The 13,499-nt window shown below is 32.3% G+C and overlaps 1 protein-coding gene across 1 annotated transcript; it reads right to left on the minus strand.

The window, feature by feature from the left end:
• Positions 1-1,357: 1,357 nt before the first annotated feature.
• LOTGIDRAFT_232257 (hypothetical protein) lies at positions 1,358-11,116 on the minus strand. Its single transcript, XM_009056300.1, has 8 exons — positions 10,952-11,116; positions 9,483-10,214; positions 8,728-8,853; positions 6,938-7,122; positions 6,369-6,424; positions 4,180-4,370; positions 3,915-4,030; positions 1,358-1,803 (listed from the first exon to the last, which is right to left on the minus strand). Exons 2-8 carry the CDS (start codon positions 10,182-10,184, stop codon positions 1,716-1,718), a joined length of 1,464 nt encoding a protein of 487 aa, XP_009054548.1. The 5' UTR covers positions 10,185-10,214; positions 10,952-11,116; the 3' UTR covers positions 1,358-1,715.
• Between the last annotated feature and the right edge of the window lie 2,383 nt (positions 11,117-13,499).

Raw genomic sequence — 13,499 nt, forward strand, 5'->3', positions numbered from 1 at the left:
GTTAGTCTATTATAACATTTTATGGCTTTTGGTACTTGGAGAACAATATTATTATTAATCATTATAAAATATAAGACCTTTATTGTGTCAATGTCTTAGATCTTATTTTGTTATTTTATTAGCATGACAAAGTTAAATAAACTATTTTATGATCAATGTCTTGTTGGTTTCCTTTGTGTTCATATGCAGCGTCTCATTCTGGAATATTCAAAATAAGAGATGTGTTTTGAGATAGTTGAAATGCATCTTCACAAGCTATTATCATGGAAGGTTGTAAATACAGTGATTTGATTGATTTTACAGTCTTCATATTTAGGGCTTTGATTATGTTACAATACAAGAAAAGTGGTGCATGTTGTCAAGGTATAAGGGGCAGTTTGTAACAGCTGGACATTTTGAAGATGGAGGAAGTTGTAATAGACTCAATACAGAATATGACTACTATAGTTTCAACCACATAAAAAACAGTTTATTTGACTGTCATTGTCATTGTTTATATATTCTGAATACATTTGGATGTACAAAAAATATAGTTTGCCTGGGCATTCCTCACCATACTTAAAATCAATCTTCATCCCAAAGAAATACATAATTCATCATTTTGGAATATCGTGGGTGACCGCTTGAAACCTCGTATATGCCAATTTTGGTCATTTTTATACGCCCACATGGAAATGTTGACGTATATTGTCGTCGTCCCTGTCCGTACGTCCATCCACATTTCTTGTATGCATGATAGAGGCTACAGTTTTTATCTGATCTTGATGAAACTTGGTATGCATGTATAAATTGATGAGTTCTCGGTCAAGTTTGAAATTGGTAATAATCGGATGAATGGTTTCAGAGTTATTGCCCTTGACTTAGTAAAAATGTGTTACTAAATTTGGCTTGTATGCATGATAAAGGCTGCAATTTTTATCTGATCTTGATGAAACTTAGTATGCATGAATATATTGTTGAGATCTTGGTCAAGTTCGAAATTGGAATTCATCGGATGAACGGTTTCAGAGTTATTGCCCTTGACTTAGTAAAAACGTGTTAAATTTGGCTTGTATGCATGATAAACTGTTCATGGACAAATTTCAATTCATCTGAGATCCTATCCAAAAAAGTCCAGGTTTTGTTGACATAAAATCTAAACTGTTGCCCTACATTTAAAAAGAATAGGTGAAAGATTGACAGGGTTGTGAACCATGCAAAACAACATGTCCAACTAGCACGCAGATTGTGACCTGATAGCAGTGGACATCCATTGGTCAATGACACTGATGTTGTTTGACAGATTACTTTGAGGAAAAAAAGCTTTTGCATGGATCACAGATTAGTCCGAATCATGCTTGATTTCAACCACACATTTAATTCCTCAAAATTTTAATTCATATTCAGTTTCCAAAACATAGTTCATTCATGGTCATTCCCTAATATATACATACAGAAAACTGTGTTTGGGACAAAAACTATTTTCTGTTGTCAAATGAGATTTCAATTAATTTTTAGTTATTTGTTCTCAAATACATCAAAGTTTGTCTGCATTAGAGGCAACAATTTAGATCAGATTTAATAAAACTTGTTTCTGAGTTATTGCCTGTGACAATTCAGCAGTTTAGAATTTCAATAATATTTAAAACCATTTAACAATTCAGTTTTAATACCACCAATCAATATAATTCATTAGTACTGTACCATTTAGCAATTCATGATTTCAGGATATTTCCTTAAGAAATATACCAATTCCATTTGCCCTCATCTTCATCATCATCACCAGGTTGAGCTCGTAATGAATTCACCTTTCTCCAGATTCTCCTGTTGAAATAAATCATTTAGCAATAATTTAGAAGGGACATTTTAGAGAAAAAACCCATACTTTCAGATACACACATTGCTTGCTGTAAAATCTTTTTTCGAAAGATAGCTTGCCAGGCAAGGTAATATATGCCCACTGGCAGTTTTGATTTTGAATAAAAATATTTAGCAGTAAAGTAACAATCACCAGTATGAAATATTCAACCTTCAGTCATACACTTCTTTTGAACTGTTTACAGCGATACTGAATAATATGGAGTATGAGTTATTTCCCTTGTTCTTGAAAACGTGTTCAATTTTTAGCTCGTGAAAACTCTAAGGCAAATATTCAATCTTCAGCGCTAGACTGAATAATAAAACCAAGTTTTGTCAAAATCCAGAAAGAATCATGCCTTTTAGTGTTTAAGAGCCAAATTTTAAAGCGTTTTCAAGAACAAGGGCAATAATTCATACTAAATATTTTTAAATTTTTCTGATTTTCAATAGGGTTCATCCTTGGGTGATTACGAACACTCACACCAAGTTTCGTCAAAATCCATCAAGAATTGTGCCTTCTAGAATGATTACGAGCTAAAAATAGAACGAGTTTTCAAGAACAAGGGCAATAACTCATACTAAATATTTTTCGATTCTTCTGATTTTCAATAGGGTTCATCCTTGGATGATTACGAACACTCACACCAAGTTTCGTCAAAATCCATCAAGAATTGTGCCTTATAGAGTGTTTACGAGCTAAAAATTGAACGTGTTTTCAAGAACAAGGGCAATAACTCATACTAGATATTGTTCGGTTTTTCTGATTTTCAATAGGGTTTATCCTTGGTTGATAACAAACACTCATGCCAAGTTTCGTCAAAATCCATGTGTCTTCTAGAGTGTTTACGAGCTAAAAATTGAACGCGTTTTCAAGAACAAGGGCAATAACTCATAGTAAATATTTTTCGATTCTTGATTATGAACACTCATACCAAGTTTTGTCAAAATTCGTCAAGAATTGTGTCTTGTAGAGTGTTTACGAGCAATTGTGGACGGACGGATGGACGGACCGACAGACGGACCGACCGACGGACATGGGTGACGGCAATATACGCCCCCCATTTCATGTGGGCGTATAAAAATGATTTTTATATACCCACATATACAGTTTACTTTGTGTAATCGGCAAAACAATGTCAGATTACCAAGAGTGTAGGAATACTTAGAGTTCAGAGATTTTTTTTAACAGGTTACTAAGCTCAGAGATAAGATTCTACAGTGCCTTTTAGTACAAGACAATAATAAAAGACAATTCAGTTGTATACACGTAGTATGAAATAGATAATAAAACTTGACTTAAAATATAGAACTTTAATATTAAATGATGGTACTTGATATCAAGTTTTATTATCTATGACAATAAATTCATTATACATGAAATAAATCGTACTTCTATAGTACTAATGGTTTTGGTGAAAAGCTTCTGTGATTGATTGGTGCTGCCTGCTTTTATATAGGTAATAACCTTATATAATGTGCTGTCAATATACCTTCAAATTCATATACACCCATATTATAAAGTACACTTATATTGCTATTATGCTAGGCTATCCGCAAACAATTGCTAGAGTCTACAGTATGAATGAAATGCACCCTGTGGGCTGATGAAGATAGTCAACGCCATGCAAGGTGCAATGACCGAAATTTTGCCAGGACAGCAGCATTAGCATGTCCAATTGTCGAGGGATCTTTAACACGCACAGCCTGTTACACAAGGGGCCTCAGTTTATTGTCCCATCCAAACGACTAAACACTTTTTCCATCTCAGCCCTGACATGCATCACTGACAGGGGGAAACCAGGTTAAAAAATCCGAAGGTAACATCTCGACCTATGCCGGGATTGAACCCTGGTCCTTCAGGTTAGAGTCTAAAGTATGATGAAACTGGGTATATGTAAATGTTTATAGGCAAGATCTCACATATCATAGGATTAAGTCATAGGATAAAATTTGTCAGTCAGATTTCATACACTTAGATGTGAACAACCTCGGGGAATCAAACCACTCTTCATCTCCTTGTCACTTTATAACTAATATTATCTGCCTTTAGTCATAGATCAAATGTTAAATCTCACCTTGCATCTTTTTCACTGGTATCTGCATCTGTAATTGCTTCTTTTAAATCATGTTCCATATCATTAATACTTTTCTCAAAATATTCATTTTGTTTTAATAACTTCTGTACTTCAATCTATTAAAAAAACATAAGTTATTTAAATTCTGCTGATAAGTTGGACAGTTGCAATATGTTTTGGATCTTTACCAGATGTGATTAGATCACTTTGTCCCATTTGGAATAATAACTATACTTCAAATAAGTTCAATAATAGTTTCTCTTACCTCTGTCTCTTTAATACATTGTTCTAAATGTGTACAAACAGTTAATGGAACATGATCTTCACGTAAATTGGCATGTAATTTATTCAATGCATCCATTTTCTCTAATATTAAAGCTTTGGTGTGTTGTAACTCTTCTGATAATTCTGCTGGAGGTTCATCATTCCGCACACTAATCACCTTGGGTATGGGTTCTGTAAAATATACAAATGACCTCAAGTTTGAGTATGGTCGTTTTAAAGGGATAGACCGGTTTATTTTCAACGTGAAGAATTACGCTTATTATGTGTGAAACCCTTTAAATACTTTCTATAAATTTACTTGGCTACTGGGGAATTGTTTAAAGCATTAAATTTAAAGTTTCCTATTATAATTAATACGAGGCAGGTGATTTCTCCTGAATGGTTTCTTAGCATCTGGGAAAGGAATTCCAAGACTACTGACATGTACAAATTTTTCGATCAGAAATGTAAAAATTAACTTTCCTTGTGTACTTCTCCAGTTGTTACATGTAAATTATGGATTATTATCATTATAGCAAAATTCACAAAATTACAGTAATGAGAAATGAAAATAACTAAGTTGATCGCTACTTTTATTTTCTACCACGTCCTCTGGTCGGAAATATATGTAGTTAATGTTGATTGATTCAATTGGTCAAAATTGATGTCTCAAATCGCTATTTTCCAGAACAGTAAAAATGGAGGCTGTGAGATTAAAAATACTTACGTAACCTTTTAAGAATTATTTCATCGATTGTGACTTAACGCTTTCACGAAAGGTAGGCCCACTACATGTTGGCATGAAGTATTATGTATTTCACGATCAAGACCACAAAAGCTCATTGTAAAAACCAGTCTGGCCCTTTAATATTTCCTAATTTCTACTTTATATGACAATGAAAGTCCGTTATCGAGTTGGTTTGTCACTTCAAGAAAATCTTCATATTCATATACTGTTACTAATTTTCATATACTGTTAATATACTGTTAATAATATTCATACTGTTACTAATATTCATATACTGTTACTAATTTTCATGTACTGTTACTAATTTTCATGTACTGTTACTAACATCCATGTACTGTTACTAATATTCATGAACTGTTACTAATATCCATGTACTGTTACTAATATTCATGTACTGTTACTAATATTCATAAACTGTTACTAATATTCATATACTGTTACTAATATTCATGTTCTGTTACTAATATTCATATACTGTTACTAATATTCATATACTGTTACTAATATTCATGTTCTGTTACTAATTTTCATATACTGTTAATATACTGTAAATAATATTCATACTGTTACTAATATTCATATACTGTTACTAATATTCATATACTGTTACTAATATTCATGTACTGTTAGTAATATTCATGTACTGTTACTAATTTTCATGTACTGTTACTAATATCCATGTACTGTTACTAATATTCATGTACTGTTACTAATATTCATGTACTGTTAGTAATATTCATGTACTGTTACTAATTTTCATGTACTGTTACTAATATCCATGTACTGTTACTAATATTCATGTACTGTTACTAATATTCATGTACTGTTACTAATATTCATGTACTGTTACTAATTTTCATATACTGTTAATATACTGTTAATAATATTCATACTGTTACTAATATTCATATACTGTTACTAATTTTCATGTACTGTTACTAATTTTCATGTACTGTTACTAATATCCATGTACTGTTACTAATATTCATGAACTGTTACTAATATCCATGTACTGTTACTAATATTCATGTACTGTTACTAATATTCATGTACTGTTACTAATATCCATGTACTGTTACTAATATTCATGAACTGTTACTAATATCCATGTACTGTTACTAATATTCGTGTACTGTTACTAATATTCATGTACTGTTACTAATATTCATGTACTGTTACTAATATTCATGTACTGTTACTAATATTCATGTACTGTTACTAATATTAATGTACTGTTACTAATATCCATGAACTGTTACTAATATTCATGAACTGTTACTAATATTCATGTACTGTTACTAATATATTCATGTATGTATTTATTCTAAGACGTATTATATACTGCCTTTTGTGATGCACTTTGAAACAGTAGTTATAAATTGATTATTAAAAGGATTCTAATCACAGAACAGTTGGTTATAAAGACATGATCATAGTATTACCTATTTCTGGAGTCAATGCTAATAAATCTGTTTCTTCTCTTACTGCTTCACGTAACCTTAAAAATAGAGGTTTATTATGAAAAGATATGTGTACATCACAACTGTTGCTTTTTTGCAAATTTTTTAATTTGACTTATGCACAAAAGAAAAAAATAATGAATATGAACCTTCAGTTTCAGCACTTCTTATACCTTAACAATTCCAGTAAAGCTTGAAGGCAGTTTATTACTCTAATTCATAGTAAAATAAATCAGTAACTTGATGCAACATTCAAAGAAGCTGAATGAACGATTCAAGCTAGGTTATATCTTAACAAATGAATGAAGATTCAAGCAAGGTTATATCTTGGCAAATGAATGAGGATTCAAGCTAGGTTATATCTTGGCAAATGAATGAGGATTCAAGCTAGGTTATATCTTGGCAAATGAATGAGGATTCAAGCTAGGTTATATCTTGGCAAATGAATGAGGATTCAATGGTTTTCACTGAAAAATCAAAATACATTATTTATCATAATAATTATCATGACCTATTCAAGACTCATTTAGAGTTGAACTCAAGAAACCAACCTTTGGTTTTCCTCCAGTAACCATTTTGCCTCTATTTCATAATCTTCCACTTTATTTTTGACAAATTCAAGTTCTTCTGGTTGTGTTTTAGCATTGGCAGCCATTTGTTCAACTTGATCATGTAATAACTGATGTTTAGCTGTTTGTGTATCTAATAATTTGCTGATGTAATCATCGTATGCAGACTGAAATAATGAAAATACTTTATGAGTTAAAATATAAAACATTCTTATGATTGACAGATATAATTATCATAATCTGTTTAAAATATAAATCATAAATACTGTTTATAAGACATATAGAAATAGTCATAGGTAAAGAAGCACAAGATATATGGATATACTATTTCTGTCTTTACTAACTCAACGTTTCACATGCTCATACAGGCAGCGTTATCAAGAGAAACATATATATTAATTATAATAACCTGTCCAAATTAATTCATTCGATTCTGTTTGTCATATACATTTTCAACAAGACAGAAATTTTGTTTACATATTTCATGTTTTCACTTCCACTTGCTATCAGAAGACTCAGAAGATAGTAAAAAATATTGTTTGATGGGGATTTCCTCCCTGTAACTGATCTTCAATCAACAACATGTATAATATTGTTTCCAGCTTATAAACTGCAAAAACATTCAAATATGTAAAGGTAATTCTTCCAATTCATGATTTAAATGACTGCATGAACCAGGTCTCTGACTAAATGGGGACATACTTCCTCTTCTATTATCCTAACGATTTAAATCAAATTCTGGTCTTTGTGTTTTTAGACACTTTAAAGGGATTGTAAAGAAGTTTTCTAAAAAAAATTGTATCAGGGACACTGATAGCATCAATTTGCACCATTCTAATTTTCAGTCCGACATCTGTGGTTCTTGCAATTCCACAAAAAGTAAGTGTTTGATGATGGCACTAATCGCAAAATATGCTTTTGTCACATTCTCGTTCGCAATTAGTGACGTCATCAAACACTTTGTTTTAGTGGAATTGCTGGAACCACAGATGTCTGATTTAAAATTGGAATGGTGCAAATTGATGTTTTCAGTTTCCCAGATACACATAAAAAATATAGAAATCCTCTTTACAATCCCTTTAAATTGCATTGTTCTAATTTCTGGTTGAAAAGTTGTAGTTCTTGTAATTCTAGAAAAACTTGTACAGACTACTATAATTTATGCAATGCCTATCAAAATATATCTAAATCATATGACATTTACATTGGGAATTAATGTAACAAAAGATCAATGTGACCAGAAAGTTCTAAATACAACTAGAAGCTTAAACACCTGTCAAACCCGTTTGCGTCCAGGTGAGGCACCACAGCTATGAGCAACGAAAACCAATTACACTGCAATTAATCAATCTCTACTGAACTAAAGGTTTTGAGGGAGGTCAATAGCTGGGGCTTAATTCTCACTTGCCAGGGACCTGTCCTTGTTGTTAACAGGGCTGACCTCTGTAAATTCTACACTATTTATGAGGTTCTCTTGCACAGTCGGTTAGAGAGTTGGTTGTTTACATGCTGTCATTTGCTTGGTTATGTTGAGAGAATGGTGGCTGTGGGTTCAATTCTCGATGGGCGTGTGATATTCGGATGACATTGAATAAGTCATCTTCACTCATAATTCCAGTCAACCCAATTATAAATGGGTACAGATAATCCGGGAAAGATCAATGCCAAGAGGTTTGGCCAAGGACCAGCTGGTAGAAAGGATCCTGTAAAAACCTAAGATGTTATCCTTGTAAAATATAGTTGTTTCTTTCATTCCTTTTTCTTTGTCTTACCTTAATGTCCTGTAAGATAAACTTAAATGTAGGACTTTCTTCTGTGATATCATCAAATACATTACTGTGAACTTGTAGCTTGTGAAAATTAGGACCAGAAACATGCCCTTTTAAAGTAGAGAGTCCCTTAAAAAAAAAAAAAATAAAGATTAAATATGGCCTGAAAATAACATCATTGCAATATGATTACAAGCATTACTATGATTAATATTTGAAAATAATCAAAACAGACAATAACAAGTTTTATCATAATTGTATAAGGACTGTAGATTCTATTTGATTAGCTATTTTGACTTGAATCATGATGAGATATAAATAGGGCTGCAACGATTCTTGAAGTTGCGATTCGATACACTATACAGTACTCAACGATACGATTCATTTATTAGAGAAGGAAAGAGAAAAAAAAGTAGAAATTTGTAAAATTACTAACAATTTTGTCACTATTAAGCACTTGAGAACATTTAAAAGTAATGAATTGTGAAAAAAATCTCAATTTTAAAGTCAGAATTAAATTGCTGCAAATTTTTGAAAATCATACTCGGAAAATGAAAACATGACACAATTTCTTATACACACAATGATTCTGTGTCATTTGTTATTAAAGGGGGCTAAGAATTAATCAGACCGATACATCACGATTATTTTTATCCAACGAATACATCCACAGAAGGAAAGAATCGAGGTTCTGCCTTAGATATAACTAATAGCTCTATGCAAATTTGGACTTGGATGCAGCTGTATTAAGTTTTTACCTGTCTTAAATGATTTTCATGGTGAAATACAGCTTGATTTCCAGATAAAACTTTAGTTTCTTGAGCTTCTCTCTTTCTAATAATACTAGATTCAAATTGTCGGTATGTTCGGTACTGATCTTGTTTAGTGATTCCTGAACTTTGACCAGGTATAAAAGAGTGCCTGAGGGGATTATTTATTGCAGTTTCAGTTTTTGGAAAAGTTTTAAAATTCATCTCCATATCAGTTGTATCATCTGATGTTTCTGTTAGAGATTTTGGTGAATGCATACATATTTCTTGGGCATCTAATTCTTCAATCAACACACCATCAGGAATGTACTTTGATTTCGGTTCAGGAACTTCTGCATTTGACAAACTTTCTTGAAGAAATAACAGTTTTTTCACATCATTTTCACATTTGTAGCTGGGCAAAGTGCCAGTCGTACCTGTACTAAATTGATATAACACATCTTTCATTTCTTTTTGCCGAACAGGAACTTTGGTTACATAGGTCTTATCACTGTGTTTTAATGTTAACAAACTAGAACTTGGAGGACCTGTTTTCCATCCTCTTTGCTCTGACAGTAATTTTGGGGGTTGTCTAAGTTTTGAACTATTCAAATGACCCATTGTGTAAGCATGAATATCTTGCTTCTGTTTGGTTTCTGCATCATTTAGTAGACATTTAAGTTGTCGACTAGCAACAAATTTATAGTCCATTGTTACAATACTGAACTATTTTTTATTTTTCTGAAAAAAGAATGTAACTTATAGAGTCAAGTCTTTGAATGGCATTTAGCAATTGTGAGTACGATATATAGACACAGCTTTATGGAACAATAAGCTTACATAATACATATTGTATATATAGTTGCCCATCACTTCTTATCATTATGTGCCTGAGGACGACGGGGGAAACACGTCGAAACGTTGCATAAAACTTTAACCAGTGATTGTTGTTCCATAAAGCTATGTCTATATATATATTTTATAGAGTCAACATCCATATTTGATATAAACTTAAATCCTGTATGATATATTTAAGGAATGAATGTGGATCTTGTTATCGTTATGGGGAAATAAACGCTGGTTTATCATGTGACAAGACAAATGACCCGGTGACGAGGGTCATGTACGTATGGATCGAAGTCGTAATAAACCAATTTTAATTATTTTGTAGAATATCTGAGACATATAAAAAAAATTCTGTTTTTTTAACTTTGACGAAATTCGGTGTTGAATCCTTATATGCACGAAAATAGGTTACACCACTGTACTTGAATTATATTGTTACTCAGAGTCAAGAGTGTTACATTGGATTGACCGAGTTTGAAAATTTTATTTTTATGTTCAGTTCTACTACTTCAAAATTCTATTTAAATTAATTATGAGATGATAGAAAAAAGAAATTTGAGCACACTGTGTTAGGGCAAACTGTGTTTTGTGGTAGAAAGAATTAAAATAAAATAAGCTTATAAAAATTGTACCTTAACCAACCCTGACAGCTTTATCCAGTCGGATGATTATGAGGGGATCAAGCAAAAACATTTGATTTCAAACATTTTTGACACATTCTCATTGAAACAAAAGCCTAATTTACAGAACATCATTCCAAAACACAAAACGTAAATAAACTTTGGACAGCCATATTGTTATTAATATCAGTTGCCATAGCACCACGAGAAGAGTTATGAAGGGGGAGTAATTCTTCACATGATTGACGGTCGGTGAATATACTCTTGCTAATGTACCTGGCAAGCAGAATTTTATAGTTAAAATTGATTATAAGATTTGTGTTTCATAAATGATAGATCAACGCCATGCGATTTATTTGCAACGTCGAGTAAAGTGTCATATTATTATACGTCAGTACTTTGAAACTTTGTATCAGGTCTATGGCATTTTTTCTTTTATTCTTTTCTACATTCGGTTAAATCATAAAACTATAGGCCTATATACTTGGCCTATAGGGCTTACTATATTACAGTTCTATGGTTAGATCATGCACTTTTGTTTTCTTTCATATATTTAATTGTGGTATTCATTAAACTATTTTATTATTAAATTATCATATATATTAGTATGCTAATTCATTTATTTATTCATTCATATATTCATTTAGGCCTAGGTTTTCTGTACATTGTAGGCCTAATTGGTGACGGATAAGCTTAAGCCTCGGCTTGTTTCCGAAACCTTATTTTTATACACCCACATGAATATGTGGTCGTATATTGTCGTCGCTCCTGTCCGTCGGTCCGTCCGTCAACATTTATCGTGAGAACTATAGAGACTAGTTTTCATCTGATTTTGATGTGATGCTTTAGATTGATAAGATCTCGGTCAAGTTCGAATTTGACGTATTTTCGATGAACGGTTTTTGAGTTATTGCCCTTGACTTTGTTAAAACGCGTCAAAATTTGTGAGCAGGATTGACGCTACAGTTTTCAACCGACCTGATGAAACTTGGTATGATCATTGGAATTAATAAGATCTCGGACAAGTTCTAACTTGACGCATTTTCGATGAATGGTTTGCGAGTTATTGCCCTTGACTTTGTTAACACGCGTCAAAAGTTGTTTTTTGCCCTTGATTAGACATGTTTGATTTAATTGTTTGTTGTATTTGGGTTATTGATATTGATTTTAAAATTTTTTGTGGAATTACTCAGCATAAATAACTGGCATATATATGTAATTGAATTCACACTAATAAAATTTCTTCAATATAAGAAAATTCATACTCACTAAAGACTTTTTTATCATTTCTGACAGCTGCCAGTGGGCGTATGTTACATTGCCTCGCAAGCTATCTTTACTTATAAAAATTATATGTAGGCTATAGAAGAAATAAAATTATATTTCAATCAAACTTAATATTACTAATGTGTGTTTTAGACCATACTCTATTGTCTATTTTGAAGATGATATCTCAATTCATGTAACAATAATCGGTAGGCCAAATAATTCTACGTATGCCTACCCTACCCAACCAAAAAAAAAAACCTGAAGAGTATAGACTACATTATTTCATTTAGGCCTGAAGAATTTTTACAATACAGCCTCATAGGCCAACAGCATTAGTTATGAAATGAAATAGAATTTTACGGGTCTTTTTTCTTATTTTTCTATCCTATTCTGATTTCAACCAAGCCTGTACGATTGTTCTCTCAAAACTGAAAGAGCGTGGGTACTCTAAACGATTTTTACGAAACATAAAAAATTCCACCTTAGCACAGATAGCAGCTAAAAACAGACTTTATGCCGAAGTACCTCCAGGTTTAAGAAGTGCTCCATGTTTGTCCAGTAGATGCAAAACATGTCCCTTTATATCAGAAACTCATTATTTTGTAAGCAACTCTACGAATAAAAGGTACCCGATCCAGGAACATCTAACATGTGAACATTCGAATGTAATATATTTAATTTCATGCAAGAAATGCCCCAAACAATATGTAGGAGAAACTAAGAATAATTTACGAACTCGTTTTAATGCTCATAGGTCAGACATCAAATTAAAGAAAGACAAGCCTGTTTCTAATCATTTCAACCTCGACGACCATTCAATAGACGATCTCACCCTAATCCCAATTGAGCGTATAGAAATTGACTTGCCCGAAGATGAAACTACCAAATTCCGTCAATCTAGGGAAGCCCATTGGATTGAGACATTGAATACAGCAAGACCTATAGGACTAAATATTCATCATAATGTAGGCATAGCACCCTTCGTTGTCCCGTTTAATACAACCAGCAATCGAGCAAGCAAGATAGTTCATGCCCACTATAAGAGCCTTCAAGAGAAATTCCCCCATGTCTATAAGCAGAAAATGATAGTTGCATATTCAAAAAATAAGAACTTAAATGATAATATTGTTCATAGTAAACTAAAAACAATCAGTACATGACAGATACTATACATGGGCGAGTTATTTCTTCTAATTTCAGATCAGAATAAGAACAGAAGAAAACCCAATATCAAGACCCTTAATCCTAATTTCTAAATAAAGTGTCTGCTCCACCCTAGGCCTGTACATTT

Source organism: Lottia gigantea (assembly GCF_000327385.1).
Source record: "Lottia gigantea unplaced genomic scaffold LOTGIsca_27, whole genome shotgun sequence".
Classification (NCBI taxonomy): domain Eukaryota; kingdom Metazoa; phylum Mollusca; class Gastropoda; family Lottiidae; genus Lottia; species Lottia gigantea.